At 43.3% G+C, this 19,432-nt stretch overlaps 2 protein-coding genes across 3 annotated transcripts; one reads left to right on the top strand and one right to left on the bottom strand.

Moving 5' to 3' along the window:
• The first annotated feature begins 356 nt into the window (after positions 1 to 356).
• fam118b (family with sequence similarity 118 member B) lies at positions 357 to 8,697 on the top strand. Of its 2 annotated transcripts, none has more exons than XM_056611052.1 (8): positions 357 to 831; positions 1,279 to 1,368; positions 1,592 to 1,901; positions 5,270 to 5,497; positions 6,064 to 6,192; positions 6,651 to 6,963; positions 7,441 to 7,506; positions 7,738 to 8,697. In XM_056611052.1, exons 2-8 carry the CDS (start codon positions 1,286 to 1,288, stop codon positions 7,749 to 7,751), a joined length of 1,143 nt encoding a protein of 380 aa, XP_056467027.1. In that variant the 5' UTR covers positions 357 to 831; positions 1,279 to 1,285; the 3' UTR covers positions 7,752 to 8,697. The 2 variants fall into 2 exon arrangements, with proteins under 2 accessions (XP_056467027.1, XP_056467028.1); XM_056611053.1 differs by having other exon boundaries at positions 361 to 831; positions 1,649 to 1,901.
• On the bottom strand, positions 8,258 to 18,877 carry srpra (SRP receptor subunit alpha). The gene is made up of 15 exons (XM_056611051.1): positions 18,766 to 18,877; positions 18,500 to 18,646; positions 15,969 to 16,052; positions 15,715 to 15,878; positions 15,256 to 15,416; positions 14,868 to 15,030; positions 14,402 to 14,537; positions 14,110 to 14,249; positions 13,835 to 13,956; positions 13,646 to 13,732; positions 13,171 to 13,343; positions 12,379 to 12,592; positions 11,969 to 12,132; positions 10,202 to 10,300; positions 8,258 to 10,056 (listed from the first exon to the last, which is right to left on the bottom strand). Exons 2-15 carry the CDS (start codon positions 18,620 to 18,622, stop codon positions 9,928 to 9,930), a joined length of 1,959 nt encoding a protein of 652 aa, XP_056467026.1. The 5' UTR covers positions 18,623 to 18,646; positions 18,766 to 18,877; the 3' UTR covers positions 8,258 to 9,927.
• Between the last annotated feature and the right edge of the window lie 555 nt (positions 18,878 to 19,432).

The following is a 19,432-nucleotide window of genomic DNA, read 5'->3' on the forward strand; positions in this document are numbered from 1 at the left end:
GAGGCGTGTGTGTGGTATAGGGGGCGGGGGGATAACGATACAGGACGAATTCAAATTTTACCACTAGATGGCAGACAAAGTAATTTTTATGGGGGAGTTTTCCTCTGTTTAAACTTCCAGGAGCAGCTGTACGAATCGAATAAGGATAAAGTATACATTTACAGATTGGGTAACATTTAAAAATATATCATTTAAAAGTACTCCGCATCTATGAACTGTGAAACAATAAGACACGACATCGATGTCATTCTGCATGAGTCGCAGAAGTCGGGTGTGTGTGTGTGTGTGTGTGTGTGTGTGTGTGTGTGTGTGTGTGTGTGTGTGTGTGTGTGTGTCAGCCCTCATAATCCCATAGGAAGCAGGAGACACTCCTCCCCGTGATGTGTTGAGAAGAAGACTGGTGGGAGACAACAAGTATCAGCGTATCCTCACATTATATCTTAAACAAATATTGTTTTTTAAACTAAAATCGTACAGTTTACTGAATCATTCGGTTTGTACTAAAACTCCTGTGTCCCCTGGCTTGGTTGGATGTCACTATGTAGAGGACAGCCCCTTTGGGTACCCTGACTTCTTCGGTCTGTGTCCAATGCGAGGAGCTGCATGTGAGCCCTGTGCTGCGCGGTGCGGTCTGGGAGATAACTGCTGTCTAGCGTGGCGGGCTCGGGCGCGTCGAACACTTGTCTCCTCCCCGGCTCAGCGGTGACGCTAACGGCAGAGCTAGCTCCCACTAGCCGGTAACATCAGCGGCGGTTTCTCTGGTTGTCTGGTCAGTGGAGGAAGTGGCAGATACTTCTGTTGACTATAAAAATACAAAGAAACCCCACTCGGGTGAGTTACAAAGCTATGGTTACACACAGTGGATTCGTTTTTCTTTGAAGTTGTTGTACGCGTGGTGACAAATTAAAGATTGTAATGTAAAATCTATTCAATAGTACCGTGTATCACCGGCTTGGATTACGTGAACGCAGCAACAAGTGATAGGTCGTCACCTTTCTTGAGGGTTGCTTTGTCGATTCATTGGACATCAGCAATTTTGCTTCATGTTTTCTTTGCTGAACCTTTTATGACGAACAGCCGCAGTATTTATAATCTTTAATAGCATATAAACTGTAGGCCTACAGATTATGCAAGCAGCCACATATGTTACTTTATTGCCTTGTATTGTTGTTCATTGGTAACCTATGCAACCGGCCAGTGTAAACGTGGCATTTATTATGGGAATTATGTATGCATGTATGTTATTTCTAAAAATGGATGCACATTTTGTCTTTTTAGGAGCTGAATGGCCACTGCTCTAGCATTAAAAACCGAGAAGCGACCAGCAAATGATTCTCAGGATGTAGACTCTAATGCAAAGAAGCCCAGGTAAGTTCATGCCTTGTTTCTAAACAGCGATATGCCATGTCAAAATGTATACAATATGTACATGGAATGGATATACTGTTTGAAATCAGCCATGTGAAAGTATTTCCAATCCTTTCAGCATCACTAACCTAAATGTTAATCGGGGTCACATTTCATACCACGTGTGACCACTAGTGTGACTAGTGCTTTAAAATGCTCTGTTTAACCTACATGCTTTCGGAAGGATGTGGAAAGCCCCATCACTGGAACCATCGTCACTGAATATCTTCCTGCCCCAAAGGAAACTGCTGCCTAGCCTGAAGACAAAGCGGGCCCCTGAGCTGGTCCTTGTAATTGGCACAGGGGTGAGCTCCGCAGTGGCCCCCCAGGTCCCTGCGCTCCGTTCATGGAAGGGTCTGATCCAGGCCTTGCTCGATGCAGCCAATGACTTTGACCTGCTGGAGGAAGAGGAGAGCCGTCGCTTCCAGAAGCACTTGCAGGAGGATAAGAACTTGGTGCACGTGGCCCATGACCTCATCCAGAAACTGTCTCCGGTAAGGACTTCCTTCCTGCTTCCTCCTTCCGGTCTAGATCCAATCTGTGTGTTACACGTGGGCTCAAAGTCTAACAGCACACTGTTCTCCTCCTTGATGGGGACATTGCCCTTAGGCTTTTGTGGGATTAGAAAAATGTGTTGCTCTTATCTGGTTTAGAATTTGGGGTCATGGTAACTTTTGTTATGGGGCCAGTTTAGCCTTTAATTTGTTTTTAACTTATTCTGTAGACCAAAATAACGTGATTTGTCAGAAGATGGCTAATATGTTGTTCTTCAATATCAGTCCTTTTATAAACAATCAAAGACCCAATTCTCAACATGGATTGGGTAAGGCCATGTTCTGCATCGAGCTAGTGCTTGTATTTCAAATCTTTGTTGGATTTATGAAAACAAAGCATATCCTTTGTTTGATAGTTTACAACCAAGAAGCACTTTATCTTTATTCTCATCCTAACATCATTTTATGACTCATTTCTAAATAACAGTTGGATTCCATAGGGCTTGACATAGAAGTAAAGTTAATGAATTACTCAGTATTTTATTTGATTTGGAAGAAGTTCTGTTTCATTAGAGGAAGCAGAAGTATATTTTATGATAAGAATGATATGATATTATTAGTTAACATGTTGTAATGCCAGCCAACTTGGACAAGAGTTTTCCACAGACACAATACTTCCCAGCTGCAGAGGTACATGGTTGAGTTAGTTGTAATTACTATTGAGCAGTTGCTTTTTTTTTTGGTCCTTTTCAAGTGTTGTTGTCTGATCGTTAAGAATAATTTAATTAGTTAAGATTTCCAAATGGTAACAACTGTATTGATAATCTGAAATAGAATGAAAGAAAATACGTTATCAAAAAATATATATACATATTTTTCTGCCATAAATTCGATATCAGTGCATTCATTTGCTGTGAGGCCATGGTGATGTTCCAACCCGTGGTCAACGTGGTTGGAATTCACGTATTGTTTCAGCCTCCAGCCCTTTGTCACAAAGGGAACAAATGGAGTTTTTATGGCTTAATCCAGTAGTGTGGATAAACCGCCACCACACTGCTGTGGGCTGCAGAGGCATCAGCCTTCTCTGTATCGCTTTTTGCGAGGGGTGTGTGTGTGTGTGTGTGTGTGTGTGTGTGTGTGTGTGTGTGTGTGTGTGTGTGTGTGTGTGTGTGTGTGTGTGTGTGTGTGTGTGTGTGTGTGTGTGTGTGTGTGTGTGTGTGTGTGTGTGCAAAACCTTCTGAAACAGTAGTTCCCACCCTAGGCACAGAATAGCCAACATGGACAAACAGGCCCCTACCAATCCATATACACACTAGTCCTTGTTATGCTTTTTCTCTTCAACAGCCCAACAAAGTAGCTTTTGTGCTGCTCTACTCGCGTATCAAACGATACGTTGAAGAATGTGTATGATCTTATTGTTTAAATGACAAGTAGGTTTCCATCCCTGCCGTTACTTACCTTTTTTCCGTTATTACAAAACTGCTGAGAAAAATGCTTAATCTACTGAAGCACTTCAATGTCATAATGGCAAAAGAAAGTCGTTGTAACTAATCCTCTCACATCTTTGACCCCGGACAGAAAGTGGGCTAATTAGAACTTTGCTGAGTAGCTAATTAGAATAGTCAGAATGAAAACATGCGGCTCCTAGAAGCTTGGTGATTAGGCCTAGATTAGTTTTGTTTAATTTTAGGGTCATCAAACGAGCCATTTTTGATTCAGTTCAACCTGAAAAACTAAAAACCGCTTAAATTCTGTGTCACTTTTAAAGAGTGCTTTACCTCAGGTCTACTGTCGGTCTTATTACAATAGGCATACATGCGTCTTGATTAGCACACCATTTCTCAATAAAAAGGTGTAAATGGTGATCAATTGCTGTACCACTAAAATGACATGGCTCCCTTTCTTATATAAATCTAAACCTGACATTAGAGTCAGTGTCATGTCGTGGTGATTTTTATTGCAAGAATCCCCATTGGTTGTCTGTATCCCAAAGACTCCCTTGCCTATGTCAAATGGGCTTGACGAGTGTTAAAACAGTGGATAATGATGGTTGTGTCGTGTGGTTAATGTCTTCCTTCCGGTGAAAGGTTTTTGAGTATTTAGCTAATTTAGCTTCTTTAATTTGAATCACCAACGCCATGGGCGGCACTCCTCTGGTATCAATAGATATCCCTCCCTTCCTCAGTCCAACGTCTTCTCCTCCGCCAGCTATGTGTTTGCTCTAGCCTGGCTTAGTGTAGAATGACGTCATTAGAATAATCCCTCAACGATGCAGTCACTAATCTGTGTCCAGTAACTCATCTTGTCCTGCTACCACAGACATCACCACAAGCGGCTCACTGTGACAAATGCACTTGCAGCTACTTTACTTGTTATGTTGGGGCCAGGAAAATATGGAAAATGTGTACTACTTTGAGATGCCCTGCTGACCCTGTCTGTCTTTAGTATTAAGTGCTGGTTCCGGAGTTGTCACGTTCTCCCTGTGTTTACCCAAGCATACCCTGGGTAAACCTTTGCTTACCAAGTTGTGGTCTGCTTAAACTCACTGTGGAATTGGGCCTTTACATTGCAGCTAGATTCCTAATAGATTCCAAAAGTGTGTGTGTACATAAAAATTGCTTGGCATGGTTTCCATTGGTAGTAAAACCGGAGTTTCAAACTGGCTTTGTGTGTGTGTGTGTGTGTGTGTGTGTGTGTGTGTGTGTGTGTGTGTGTGTGTGTGTGTGTGTGTGTGTGTGTGTGTGTGTGTGTGTGTGTGTGTGTGTGTGTGTGTGTGTGTGTGTGTGTGTGTGTGTGTTTGCATTATCATACACCAAGACCCGAGTCATGGGTATGTTGACTTTAAAACATTCACTTCATTCTCAGATCAACTTAATTTGCTCAATCTCTCGGTTACTTTGTGTATGAAAAGTGCTATATAAATAAAAAATAAAGTTGCCTTACAGCTGCTGGGTTGAATACATAGTTAGAATGACACTGTTTGATTCTATCTGTAAGGCATATACTGTGCATTGTTCCATCCTCTCTTCCTTCCTCCCTTCCTTCCTTTTGATCACTCGTGTTTATTTGTATAAATTTTTTATCAAGACCTATCGTGTGAGATAGGTCATGGATGATGTTCATGTTTCCAGATGATGTGCCATCATATGTACATTATGTGTTTCATCCCATTATTCCCTTTTTTAGTTTCCCTGGTAATACCCGTTAGTAATTTAAAGTGGCCATTTAACAGTAGCCCCACGCCTTACTCAACATCAATCACGTCTTCTGTCCTTGATTGTGGTGGGCGGCTTCAACGTCACACCGGCCATATTGTTTGTGTGTCCCCCACTGTTTGTTCCCTTTTCATCGTGTTTGCCTCCCCACAGAGAACGGGCAACGTGCGCTCCACCTTCTTCAAGGACTGCCTGTACGAGGTGTTCGACAACCTGGAGTGCAAGATGGAGCACGCGGGCAAGCACCTGCTGCGCTCCGTGCTGCAGCTGATGGAGAGCGGCGCCCTCGTCCTCACCACCAACTTCGACAACCTGCTGGAGATCTACGCCGCCCACCAGGGCACCAAGCTGGAGTCGCTGGACCTCACGGACGAGAAGAAGGTGGGACGATGCTCCAACGGGGTGTTTAGAGAATTATCCTTAAAGCCTCTTGTTTAGTGTGTTGTTTTTTTTGTGTTTTCTTTTTTACAGTTTTCTTGAACATTATCTGTCTATGTAAAAGGCCAAAGGTGCAAATGTACTTGGGAGTGCATGCTTCACTAGCCCAGCCTGTCTTCCGCCTGAAAGAATCTTTCCAGCGCCCCTTGCGTCGCGTGGCCACAGAGGTCAAAGTTTGCCCCGTTAATCGTCTGTGGGAGAACTTTACAAGTTGGAACAATATTTGCATTTGGTGAAAGACACGGCTGGAGGAGGGGAGTATTTCTCTAATCAAGAGCAAACAGCTGGGTTTGTAAAAGTTCTCACAAGCTTCCTCTGATAGCCAAAAGGTCAACTGAACTGCAGCCTCTCAATCCTGGTATTTATGTCCCATCTCCCATCCGAGCTAATGTGTTGCAAACCTGTTTCTGTCCAGCAGGAACAGGATTAGGTGCGTTGGACTGTTAACAAACTGTGTGTGTATGTCTGTGTCCTTGTGGGTGTGCCTGTGTGCGTGTGTGTGTTACCAGGTATTAGAGTGGGCCCAGGAGAAGCGCAACTTGAGCGTTCTGCACATCCATGGTGTTTACACTAACCCAAGTGGAATCGTACTACACCCTGCTGGCTACCAGAATGTACTGAGGAATACCGAGGTTATGGTAAGCACGACATTCGATAGGCAGCGCTTATCCTTGAGCCTAAATGGTGCCGGCTGCTAGGTCATTATTAGGGGAACATAGAATACTTTGGGACAGGCTTAGTCATCATTCCAACCCTGACCAGGAAGACAATAAATCTGATGGAAGGATGACATGGGAACCGCTGGTGACATATGAGGATAACGGGCAAATACTACATAAAGGCACCAATTATGAGTTTTAAGTTATTTTTTATTATTATGAGAAGTCTATTATGAGAGAGTAAAAATGTCATCAATTTTCACAAATTGTTCCTACTCGCTTATGTCTTTATGCCTAAATTGTGTTTTCTTTGTGGATTCTGCTTGCCCTTGTTGGTCATGTCCTGATGTTAGCACAGCTGAGAACGCAGCAGTAACCCCCCCCCCCCAACTCCCCCCTTTCCTCTCCTTCTTCCCCCCATCTCTCCCTCCCCACAGCGGGAGATCCAGAAGCTGTACGAGACCAAGTCGTTTGTGTTCCTGGGCTGTGGGCGCACGGTGGACGACACCACCTTCCAGGCTCTGTTCCTGGAGGCGGTGAAGCACAAGTCGGACCTGGAGCACTTCATGCTGGTGCGGCGCGAGGACGTGGGCGAGTTCAAGAAGCTCCGCGACAACATGCTGGACAAGGGCATCAAGGTCATCTCCTACGGCGACGAGTACTCCGACCTGCCCGAGTACTTTGAGCGGCTGGCCAACGAGATCTGCAGCCGCGATGCATCCGCCACCGCCGCCGCCGCCACGCCCTATGGTCAGTTCTGTGGCCGTTTTTTTTTTAATTCTGTACCATTTGTGTGTGGTTAGTGTGTCGCCCGATCTGAGGGTCAGAAACGCTACCCCACTTCTCGCTGGTCATGGTATATTTCTTAATTATTTTCCCATCGTGTACATTTTGGGTTGTAGGTTCAAGCTAAATTTGACTTTTCTTACAAAATGTTTTTCCATTCATTCTCTGCATTCAACCATGTACAACTGCACTGTAAACCCAAAGCTTCACTTCCAATAGGGTTCAGGCTTGATGTTTATTATTTTAATATTTCATATAATATGTATGCTATAATATTGATATAACTGAGGGTGTCTTGCCACCTGATTTATCCGAATAAGAGAACTAGTGTGAAGTTTTTCCACATTGTATCCTACATCTTGAGCACTTTAAATCATCCGTTTATTTAAGGTTGTTATACCAGAATAAAGTGAGGTTTTAATTGTATTTTTCTACTTACAGGGTCTCCTTCACAAAACGGGGACGAACAACAGAATGGCTTTAACACACAGAAAAGCCTTCTCCAAGGTTAGGACTGAATGTTTCTCTTTGGTGTCAGTGCCTGTTTCCCTCTAGCATTTGGAGAATACCAGTCAATTCCTCTTCCCTCCCTACTTGTAGACATGCAATTTCAGTCTCTTCCAGGATTCCTTTTTTGTTTTAACCGACTTGCATATGTGGCATTCAGTGACGGCAGATGTTGCGCCTTGTTGCACTCTTCATGTCAATTCATTCCCTCCCTCTTCTGTTTTGCCCCAGACTATCGTTCTTGACAGGCAAACGGTCGGGAGCTCAATCTGTCAGTTTCCCCCAGACTCCAGTAGAGATCTGTCTACTACTCCCAGTCAAGCTCAGGTCAGATTTCACTCGTTGGACTTATTGAGGGCTACCAGTAACAGGTGCCACAAGAGACCTTTGCTGTTACTACGATTTAATAAAAGCCCTGTTTGGTTTCCTTTTTATTCGCTTATTTTTAGAAAAGGGAAGCATCGGTAAACAGAAATGGACAAAAAAAATAATAATCCCAGCATCAAGTCTGCTAATAGCCTATATCCAACCCCAAACTATTTATTTTTGTAATATGAATACTGCGGGGGGGGGCAAGTGATATTTAGTATGATACTGAAACTCACTTTGATGCATCCCCTGGTTCGTAAGACAAAAGACCAGTGGGTGGTGATGTCCGAACCGAACTCCAAGCAGTGGAACGTGCAAATATGAATACATCTCTGAATGAACTCCCCTCACTGGCCTACAACACCCCTGGCTTGCAGTGATTGGACCTCAGGTCAACTATGTGACCCCAGGTAGTTGATTGTAAAGATAGTGCATTATATTTTTGAATGTATTATATTCATCTGTTGAACTTGAACCTTTGGACACTTGACTTGGGTCTTGCTGTGTAAGGGGAATGAGGTTGGAGTTAATTTATTTTTATTCATTAAGTGCATATGAGAATGTTCTCAAAAGGTGACCCAGAATGCCCTACGCAGGGGGAACTTTGCTTCTCCCATTAACACAAAAATTAGTTGTATACTATTCCGTGTAAGCTTTTTTGTATTTAATACTTGCATGCGTTTGTGACAATTGTTTGATATTTATAAGCACACTTTTCAGAATAAATTCTTTATATCCCCAGTGTCTTTGTATTATTTGATATATTCCATGATCCATATTCCACAACAGAACAAACCTACTGTGTAAGCATTGATGGCATGAAGCAACTTTATTTAGAAATGTTTACATTCTCATAAATTACGGCAAATCTTCTGTATATTTATAGGTTTGTATTGCACTACCACAAGTTAGAGGTGTAGATGGTGAACACCTAAGACAGCCCCTTGATCTAAACTTGAAGGTAGTGTGAATTGGAGAGGTGAGGGGAGCTTTAGACTTCTTACGCAACTGTAGTCTTTTGAACAGAACTGCAACCTAGAAATGACAATCAAAACACTGAAACCTCAAACGGGAAATTGTAAGAAAAAAAGTTGTAATTATGTCTTTGTGAAATGGCAGTTAGCTTTGAAATCCTTGGTCCTTCCCCTAGCTTAGGTTAGCGTTATGTGTTTGATTCAGCTCGGATGCATTTAGAAACTCTTAGCCATATCAAAGACGAACTACTACCTAATTTTACTACTTCCAACATGAATGACTATTTGCTCCGAGCAAAGCACGGAGGCTGAGTGTATGAACGGCCGTTTCCCAGTACAACTATAATGGGAGAATATAGATTCAATATTGACATAGGTGGCCGCGGGTCGCTGCACCACCTGTTTGACTCTAATAAACCGCTTAAACAAGTAAAATTGCATTTAGATCACTTGTTCAGACTGCTCTGCTAAAAATGTATGGGCTCGGACTGTAGTTCGACTAGACATGTGACAGGCACCACGGTCTCTAGACTTTCTTCTGGGACAGGCAGCTGCTGAAATGTCACATCCAACAAGCATTGTGACGTAATTTGTAAAAAGACACTGCGTAAATAATTTAAAGATTACTGGATAAACCAGAGAAAACGAATAACATGCAAGTCCAAGGTCCATGTGATCAGTGGCAGTTCAAATGTCATTTGAATCAATTGCCATTTTGTATGGGACTTGATATCTGTTGATTGGTGCGCAAAGCTCAGACACAGATGGGGTACCTTCCGATTTCACCCAAACATTTTAGATTTATGCCAAACGAGGCTACGTTAATGTAGCACACTTTTTCGTTGTTTGATTTTCCAAAACTCCATGTGATCCTTTAGGTTCTTTTATCCAGGCTGTTTAAGAAACTCCACATGACTATTGAGTTCATGACTGGAGTTGTGTGTTGTGAATTAATCAGAACTGTTAGCTGGGTCAGGGAAGAAGAAGACGTCTCGCAGTCCAAGCGTAGGTAGTTGGGGTGTATTTGTCAATAGAAAAAAAAGAAAAGAAAAGGGAATCCGACCAATCATGCACCCTCCTAAGCCTTCATCAGGGCGCTGACCACAGCGCGGGCGTTGAGGCTGCGCAGGTCGTTGTAGGTCTGCCCTGTGCCCACAAACACGATGGGCTGGCCCGTGATGTAGGTCATGGAAATGGCAGCGCCGACCTGGAGAGGAAGATGGGAGGCATTTCAGTCAAAAATGTCATGAAGGCACAGCATAAAATAAACATGTGGGTGCTCTGAACTGGCAGGAAGCTCAACCAATCATGCCAGAGTGAAATGCCAGTACGTTATTGGGAACTTTGTTAACCTTGTCGTCGATGGTATCAAACTTGGTGAGAACGATCCCGTCGATGAGGCGAGGCTTGTCAGACATGGAGTGGTCCGCCAGGGCCTGGTTGAACTTCACCTGGACGCATGAGGAAAACGTCAGTCAGACGATGTTATGCTGAAGTGATCTTATTGAACAAGGAAATCCTTTTTTTGTCAAAGAAGAAATTCCCTTGAAGGATTAAAAAAAATAAAGTGCTATTTGCATGTGTACATATTGATTGCCCATCAATATACAGAATATGCAATACACACGTGTTAAGTCTGAAGAGGAAAACTCAGACTCTACAATGTTACTCAATACTGAACAATCTATAAGTGTTTATTTTATTCACGTCAAATGTTGCCTTTAATAGGTCCTTAACATGTTAACAAACAAAAATTTCACCCTGCCTAGGATCTTCGTTAGTTTATCTCATAAGGCAACGGTCAGTATCTGTTCTTCTGCATACCGTATTTTCCACACTATAAGGCGCACTTAAAAGCCTTTAATTTTCTCAAAAAACGCAGGGTGCCTTATAATCCGGAGCGCTTTATATGGCGAACACACAAACACTTAGAAGGCGAACACACGTTCACCAAGACGGGGAGACAGCGCCGGGCGACTTGCGCCACTATCTGCCAATGGATCGTGGATGCCTGGGCTGATATATCAGTCTCAACTGTGGTCCGAGCTTTCACGAAGGCAGGAATAATCACTGAACTGCCAGGTAACAGCAGCGACACTGACACGGATAATGACGAGAGGGAGCCGGGCATGTTGGATGCCGTACTCGCCCAACTGTTCAATTCGGACACTGAAGAAGAAGAATTCGAGGGATTCGTGGACGGGGAATGAACTGAAAAAGTGAGCTTTACGTGTTATACGTAACTGAACAATGTTGAGTTATGCACTAATGTTTGAATTAGTGGTATCAGACTGTGTCTTTTACGTGTTTACAACTGAACAAGGCTGGAAGATATTGTGAATATGCACATTACCGTTTGAACAACGTTGAATGCACTACGTATAAAACATAGTTTTATACACAAGTTGAAAAATTTTGAGTTACTATATTGTGAATGCACTAACGTTTGATTTAGTGGTATCAGACTGTTTCTTTTACTGCATGTTAACTGAATCAGGGAAAAGTTCCCCTCCACGTTTGGGAGAAGAGTGAACAAGGCTGAGAGATATTGTTAATATGCGAATTAACGTTTGAACATCGTTACCATGGGAGTGAACAGAGTTGTCAGACTGTTTTGTTGACATTCCCTTTAGCACAGCTCGGTCTAGTGGATGCATAACGCAACCCCAGTCAAACATTTGACTGCAGTATCTTCTATTCTATGCGCCTTATAATCCGGTGCACCCTATACATGAAAAGAGTTCTAAAATAGGCCATTCATTGAAGGTGCGCCTTATAATCCGGTGTGCTTTATATTGCGGAAAATACGGTATATTACTGTATCCATTTCTGCTGTACATGTTATCCCCCCTTTCACTTAATACACGCCATATTAAGACAATAATTTAAGGAGAATTCCCAACAAGTGTCCACAATTCATCTGAGCACTGTTCAAGCTTCAAAACCTTGCTTCTTGAATTTGAATCCTTGAATTCTTGCTTTCTTTTCTCTTGAATCTGAATCTTGAATCTTCTTATAGCTCTGAATCAGCACTTCCACAACTTGCCCTCATAATACAGCCCCTTTTACATTTAGATCTTACTGGCCTCGTCAGCCAGCAGACGGAACTCTGTCCTTACCAGCTGGTCCACAGCCTCGTTGCCCACCAGCGCCTCCCCAACAAACAGGACTAGGTCAGGCATGTTGACGGCAATCAGCTTGGCCAGAGCCGTCATCAGGGGGGCATTGTCCTGCATACGCCCGGCTGTGTCCACGAGCACCACGTCGAAGGCCTGGTTCCGGGCTGTGGAGGGGCACAGTCAGCATGGAGAGGTCATGCATCTCAAGTCCACAGTGGGTTATTGATGACGATACAAGTTTTAAAAAAAAAATCGTCATTTCCGTAATGACTCTTTCACGCTATTTGGTGATAGTCTTCGACACGAACAAGAGCTGATATTCTGTTCCATGTGTAGATTTGGTACGGTCTACCATAACAGCAACAGGGTTTCCGAGGCCAAAACCCAATAGCGAGCGGTTGTTGTCTTACCGTAGGCGATGGCCTCCATGGCGATGCCGGCGGCGTCCTTCCCGTAGCCCTTCTCGTAGAGCTGCACCACGGGCCGCCCGCCGTGCTCCTCTGGCGGGTGCAGGGAGTTGAGGCGCCGCTGGTGCGTCCTCAGCTGCTCCACCGCTCCGGCGCGGAAGGTGTCGCAGGCGGCGATCAGCACGGTGAAGCCGTTCTCGATGAGCCAGAAAGAGATCTGGGGGGGGGGGGGGGGGGACACGGTGAGACGGGATGCATTACGTTAAGGTTGATGGGTTGGTGAGGCGTGGATTACATTAACTAAATCAATGTTTTTTTATTTCATCTTGGAAGACAGTGTTTGCGTGAAGATTATGACAAAAAACCTGATTGTGATTGGTTTAACGGATATATCCGGAATGGTGGGAGCCGAAAATGTTCATCATGGTGCGTTTTTAATGAATGACACGTTTTCTCAAAAAGGTTCTACCTACTGGCACCGCCAATAAAACAGGCCAGTACAGTTCCATCAATGGACCTCTATTGAAGTTCTCTTTATGCTTGTATTCATCCGCCCATTGTTTGCCATTACATTTATGTTTTTCACCTGAACCGAAATAAAACTCAATTTGCATGTTTCATTACTTCTTACTTCAAAATTAATTATCTACATGAATGACTCTGCATTCAACTTCCCTTCCTGAAGTCACCGGCTCACCAACTTTGCCGAGAACCGATAGAGTAATATAAAAGTGAGTGAGTGAGAAAACGACATTGAAATCATTGACGCATTGACTGAGCCCAGCTCATACACACCTTGGCCAGGTTGGTAGACTTTCCGACCCCGTTGACCCCACAGAAGGTGACGATGAAAGGCCGGCGTTGGCTACGGGCCTCCAGGACGTCTCGGAGGATGTCCACCCTTCTCTTTGGCTGCAGGATCTGCACCAGCGATTCCTGCAGGGCCTGTTTAACCGTGGAGGCCACAGCTGGAGAGACGGAGGGAATAACAATTTACCGTGTAGTCATTTAACTGATGAATTCTGTCCTTCATGAGCAATAGGGGTTAGGGGCATCCAACCACTACATATCAGGTAGACTGTGGGGCTTGACTCAGAACCTTTCGGGTACGAGTGAAACATCTGACCATAGACCATTCTTTCCAAAGAAGACTAGCCTTGTTAGGCCACCGTATAGCATATATATTTAGAATTGTATAATTACAACAATTAAAGTACCTTTACCACTATGCCCTACAATTATTTAAAAGATAAATGTCACACCCACTTACTGGTGAAGGTGCCCATGACTTTGCCCTCTAGCTTTTTGGCCACAGAGTCACAGAGCTGGATGGATATCTCAGCTGCTACATTCTTAGCTGTGAGACGACAGAGAGAGAATTGCATCAAACCGATACTCCCATGGGTCAACAGGTCAACATTGAACTGAATATACTGTAAGGTTTGAAGGGATTTATTACCGATGAGGTGATCCCTCATCTTGTCCAGCACTGGCTCCATGTCCTCCCTACTCAGGCTTTTGGCGCCCACCAGGCCCTTGAGCATCCCAAACATGCCCCCAAAACCTACACCCTTCTTAGGGCTGTGGAGAGTTGAGAGTCCACCGGTTGAGTACCAACAGTGATGAAGCAGGCATCCTGTTTTAGAACTGCTATAATGTCCCAAGACCATAACACCCCAGAACCCTTCAGAGAAAATATTCGAAAAGGAGTTGAAAAAGGCAGGGTGATCTTACACTTTCTTAGTGTCGGCGACCTTGATCCTCTCAGGTTCCTCCTCCACAACTTCCTCTTCCTCTTCCTCCTCCTCCTCCTCCTCGCTGGACTCATAATCTACAGACAGCAGGTCTCCCTTCATGGAGTTCAGCTGCAATTCCTGAAACGCAGGGGAGATCATTGGCAACTGACCCTGCCCATCTCCTCTTAACCGGCCCCCTCTGATACAATACAAAACAGGAGAACAAAATCAGTTGCTCAAGAAACCCCACTAAAGGACTGAAGTAAAACAAAGATAGTGTTTATACATACATCTCTTGCTGGTTCGACGGGGACGTCCGGGCTGTTTGGATCGCTGTAGTCCAGTGCAGTTGGACTGCTGCCACCCATGTCCCACACACGTCTCTGCTTCTCCTTGGGCTTCTGAGGCTTGGGGGATTTAGTGGCACTAAAGGAAGTAGAATGGCCGGTTAAAAGAGAGAATACAACCGGTTGGCCAATGTGCAATCTGTTATATAATAGAAAACAAAAAATATATATAATAATAAAATAAATTTCTTTCAATGTAATATTTCAAACATATTGCAAACCAGCCAGTTGATCTAGCCTTTTCTGATCTTCATGACGGTTCATAAATATTGCTAATATTGTGTTAAATGTCCCAGCAAGAGATCACGTCCAGATCATTTGCAGAACTCCCTAGTTTGTTGGATCTCATCAAATCAAAAGTCTGCCTAGCTAAACCCCTACACAAACCAACATTTTGACTGTCTCTAACCTGGGTTTCTCAACATTTCCACCCCGGTGCTTGCGGAAGAACTCTTCCCGCTTCTTCTGGATGACCTCCTCTGGGGTCAGGCCCTGGTTGCCGTTCTCCATTGGCTTCTGGCTGACAGAAGCGTTCTTGCCTGGTTCCACTTTCTCAGGCTCGGCTACAGGAGCTGGGAGGAGAAGCAAAGGGAGAAAATATTACAGCAACGCCAACACGACACGTTGCATCTCAGCATCTCTCATGTCTTTCAAAAGGCATGGGAGGACATGTAAAGTCAGAAAGTAGACACATATCCCGGTCAAAATACAACATTAAATATAAAAGATGTATGGTAGTAAACATTACTACTGATACATACATAAAAATGATCACTAGCATTCCCTGCAGCACTTACCCTCCTTCTTAGCATTTTTATTCTTCTTGCCGCCCTGCTCCTTGACCTTGTCCCCACCCTTTGTCTCGATCATTGACTTCACCGTTTTCTGGGACTTCAGCGACTCGGTGAAGGTCCGCATGGAGGCAGGACCCTTAGCTTTGCTGCTATCCTCTGCCTCTCTGATTTAAAAATCATCATAATTTTACATTAGAAACACACTCAAGATATATAGTTCACTGGCCAGCTGGATAGTGCACTTCACTGTGTATTAGGACATTTTAAATCTACTTGTACATGTACATGTTGGTAAGAGCAGTGAACCTACCCAAAAATTGCACATACAAATGCAATATTTTGCCAGCATCATAACGAACTTCTAATCTGTATATTATATATTATTATTATTATAAGCATCAAGAGTTTCTATTAACAACACCTACAGCAGTTGATTTATGATTGAGTCGTATGCTACTTTACCTAAGCAGCATTGTGAAGTCGTTTTCAAACTCAAAATTGCTGTTGAGAAGTTTCAATGACACATTTTTGTCCAGCTCATTCTTATAGCGATCCCTGAACTGAAGTTGGACATCAGTTATCAACTTGTCCACGTATGTCAGTGTGAGGATCTTTTGAAAACCCACCTAGGGAAAACGGACAATGCACAAACTGAAATGTAAAGTGCTATAATTACTCTGGGAGGTTAATATTGAGTTTATGCTTGGCATACTTACCACAAAAACCAACTCAAACTCATTATCGAGCTTGTACTTGAGACTCAATGCTTCATGAGTGTAGGAATTGTTACCACTGCGTTCCTAAAAAAAAAAATATATATATATATATATATTAGGGAACGTTTGATATTTAGAGTTGATACAAATAATCCAATAGATTAATTTTTAGCACAAATGAGAGCCACAGCGCAGAAGGATGTGAGAACAAATAAACCACTATAATAGAGCTCTTCCCTAATGAAGATGACACCAGTGATAGTCACAAAATAACTAAACTCTAGATGAAAACTGCGGCACTGGTGCCCCGTGGCAGTGGTGCCCCGCGTGTCGTACAGCCAGGGCGGCGTTGCTGCCCTGGCAGCGGGGCTCTGGCGGGAGAAGAATCCGGGCAACAATCGCAGGCAACAATCCCTTTCTCCTCAATGTCGGCGGTGGTGCTCCACCGCCACCAAGATAACCCCCACTACGAGTCTCGTTGTGGAAGTAGCGGGATTCCGCTTTCTCCTCCATGTCTCAGTCTGTACTTCAGATTGATGTGAAAGGGGAAGAACCAGAGAAGTCTGACAATCCAAAGCAGTCGTTTGAGATTCATAATATTATCCAGTGGAACTCACAGCTTTTGGCCGTCATAATAAACATTATATTATATAGATATCTACTGTATATTAGGGCTGTCAGTTAAACACGTTATTAATGGCGTTAACGCAATCCAATTTTAACGGCGTTCATTTAAAAAATAAATAATAATCTTTGGCTCAAAACAAAGAAGCAGTAGCCTGACTGCTATGTTGTAGGCAGTATGTTTGTATGTTCATCGTTTAATTGCACCATCGTTTTTTTTTGTATCTTCCTGTTTTGATCACTATATGTTGTTATCAATAAAAAAACATTTGCACAAGGCAAGCCGATGCACTTCTCCATGTTGATAAGAGCATTAAAATTAGAACAATTAATGGGACAATGTAATCAAGGGATATTTAGCATAGAAAAAAGATTTGCGATTAATCGCGAGTTAACTATGGCAATAATGCGATTAATCGTGATTAAATATTTTAATCGCTTGACAGCCCTACTGTATATATTATATTATTTGGATTTTGAGCTCCAGGACTTCCGCCGAGCACCCGGAGTGTTCTAGAATATTTTCCAAGTACTGTATTAGGGGCCCACTAACAACTTTATTAAAGCATCTGTAAAGTAGCATGCCATGGGACCTTTAATACCATTAAGAACAAAATTGAATACCGATTGAACACCCAACTCCCTACACATAAATGACAGTCTTCAACCTGGAACCATTTTATCCATATTTTTTGAAGCAAAAGTTTGACATTTTGACAATTTGCAGAAGTACTTGCACTGCCATACGTGCAGATAGGTTGCTTATTTTTGAGGGTGTGCACTTGTAGCGCCAGTTTCGTTCTGGATATTAACTTTACCCGAAAGAGTGCAGGCCTACTTTTAGTAATCAAACAGGAAATCAATCAAAAAAACGTTTCCAAATCATGGAATTATTAAAGAATGCACGTCCCCTTATCATGATCCCCCTCATCCCCGAACTGCCTTCTGCTACACTATTCAACACTTGGGATAAGAAGTAAAACTCCATTATAATTGGTTCCCCTAAATACATGAGTGGTAATTAATGTGTGGGGAAAGGACAGATCATGCTCTTCCTCACTGGAAACATGCGTTGCGTCTGAGAGAGGGTTAAACTTATTTGACACATATATAACACCACAATGTGTAGAGCTCAGTCTTGCCACTGGTTGATGTTGATGGTGAGCTCAAGAGAGGGTTAAGCTTCTAAGACCCTTAAATATAATGCCCCGGTGTGTGTGGAAGTGTGAAGCTCCATCTGATCCGGCTGTTTCTGATGTCCGCATCAGAGAGGGGGTTAAGCTTCTCTGACGCATAGTATAACACCATGTTGTGTGTGTGTGTGGATGTGCGGACCTCCGTCAGGCCAGCGGTTGATGTTGATATTCCGTCCGAGAGAGGGTTATGCTTGAAGGACACTTATAGCAACACACTTCATGTACAACATGGTTCAATATGACACGCCTCCACTACTTTAAAAAATAATTAGCATGGGTCATTGCCATGGGGATAACACGACCCCCTCCTTCCTTGATTTCTCAAGCCAAAACGCTATGTCCCCCCTGGGCTACTAGAAGAACATGCTCCATGTTAGAGGACCTGACCCCTATGTAGATATAAAGGGCTCATTATAAGTTAACTTAAACAATGTCTCTTATTTTCATGGCAATATGCACACCAATTTAAACATACTTATGAATAGTATACTCCCTTTCTGCCATTTGCCTTCTGCTAGGCACTTATTCTACTTTAAAATTAATTTTTTTTGTATGCAAGATTTTCTAATACTTTGAATACCTCAATTGGTTCTCCACTACTATTACGCAATGTGCTAACGTTTGCTAGCGCTAGGGCTAGCTGAAGCTAGCACTCCGACTAACCGCAGCTACACGACAACAACCCGTACGGACCCTATACTGTAGCCGTACCTGGAGGATGACGGAGCGGATCAACGCATTGACCGGCCCGGTGAAGGACTCAGTGACCCCGGCGCCCTGGAAACACCACAGCACTATGCCCCCCTTGCCGAAGATGGTGAAGAAATCCAGCATCTTGACACCACGTCGCTACACGAGCTGCATCAGGAGAACACACACATACACAATAACACACATGTCATGTTGACGTGTAAAGTCATGGTGTTTCAAGCAGTTCAGAGGTAACCTGGCTAGGTCTTGCGTTATGGGATTCTTACCAGATATAGTCTAATAAATAAGAAATAAATCCCCAGCAAGTAGGACCAGCTGCCCATGCGAAACTATAAGACACGTCAGATTCAGGACCAGGAAGTGACGTTTCGCTCTCTTCCGTCATGGCGTGAAGTGGGCGTGTCATACAGTGGGCGTGTCGTACAGTCAGCGCGTCAGATTCTTCTGTAATAATGGTGCGTTCACTTCACTGGAAATTAGGCCTAATCCCATTTCCACCCCTTACCCCTCCCCCTTGTTTTAAAGGGGAAAGGCTGTCCCAATTCTAATTTGGTTTAAGGACTAGGGCCAAGACGTAGGGCTACGTAGCCCTTGAAATGAAGCTTCCAAAGGACCACACTTTAAAGGGAGGGCTTTGAGGAAAAGCCAGCCTGTAAATTTGGCAGCTGTCATGTATCCTTTTTTGTTGTTTTTCTGAGCCCTTTTACTTTACTTTTTAATTTTTTGTTGTGAAACATTGAGTCCAGCTGATGGGTCTGTGCATATATTGGGCATTTGATTCTCGTTTCAGAAACAGAAATATATTAAAAGACGAGTGGTAATTATGATTTCTATTTTAACATTCAAAAAGGTATACACAAGGTGCTTTTCTCATAAAGTCAAAAAGGGGAAAACTAATCTAAAATAATAATTGTTAAACATATAGAGAATCAT

The sequence above is a fragment of the Gadus chalcogrammus genome, chromosome 16, assembly GCF_026213295.1.
Source record: "Gadus chalcogrammus isolate NIFS_2021 chromosome 16, NIFS_Gcha_1.0, whole genome shotgun sequence".
In the NCBI taxonomy this organism is placed as follows: Eukaryota; Metazoa; Chordata; class Actinopteri; order Gadiformes; family Gadidae; genus Gadus; species Gadus chalcogrammus.

Coding starts and splice junctions, on each gene's coding strand:
- srpra (XM_056611051.1), bottom strand. CDS start 18,622: ATGCTGGATTTCTTCACCATCTTCGGCAAGGGGGGCATAGTGCTGTGG. Junction 13,344..13,645: donor AGTCATGGGCACCTTCACCA/GTAAGTGGGTGT, acceptor CCGTCTCTCCAG/CTGTGGCCTCCACGGTTAAA. Junction 10,057..10,201: donor TTGATACCATCGACGACAAG/GTTAACAAAGTT, acceptor CTTCCTCTCCAG/GTCGGCGCTGCCATTTCCAT.
- fam118b (XM_056611052.1), top strand. CDS start 1,286: ATGGCCACTGCTCTAGCATTAAAAACCGAGAAGCGACCAGCAAATGAT. Junction 6,193..6,650: donor TGAGGAATACCGAGGTTATG/GTAAGCACGACA, acceptor CCCTCCCCACAG/CGGGAGATCCAGAAGCTGTA. Junction 6,964..7,440: donor CGCCGCCGCCACGCCCTATG/GTCAGTTCTGTG, acceptor TTCTACTTACAG/GGTCTCCTTCACAAAACGGG.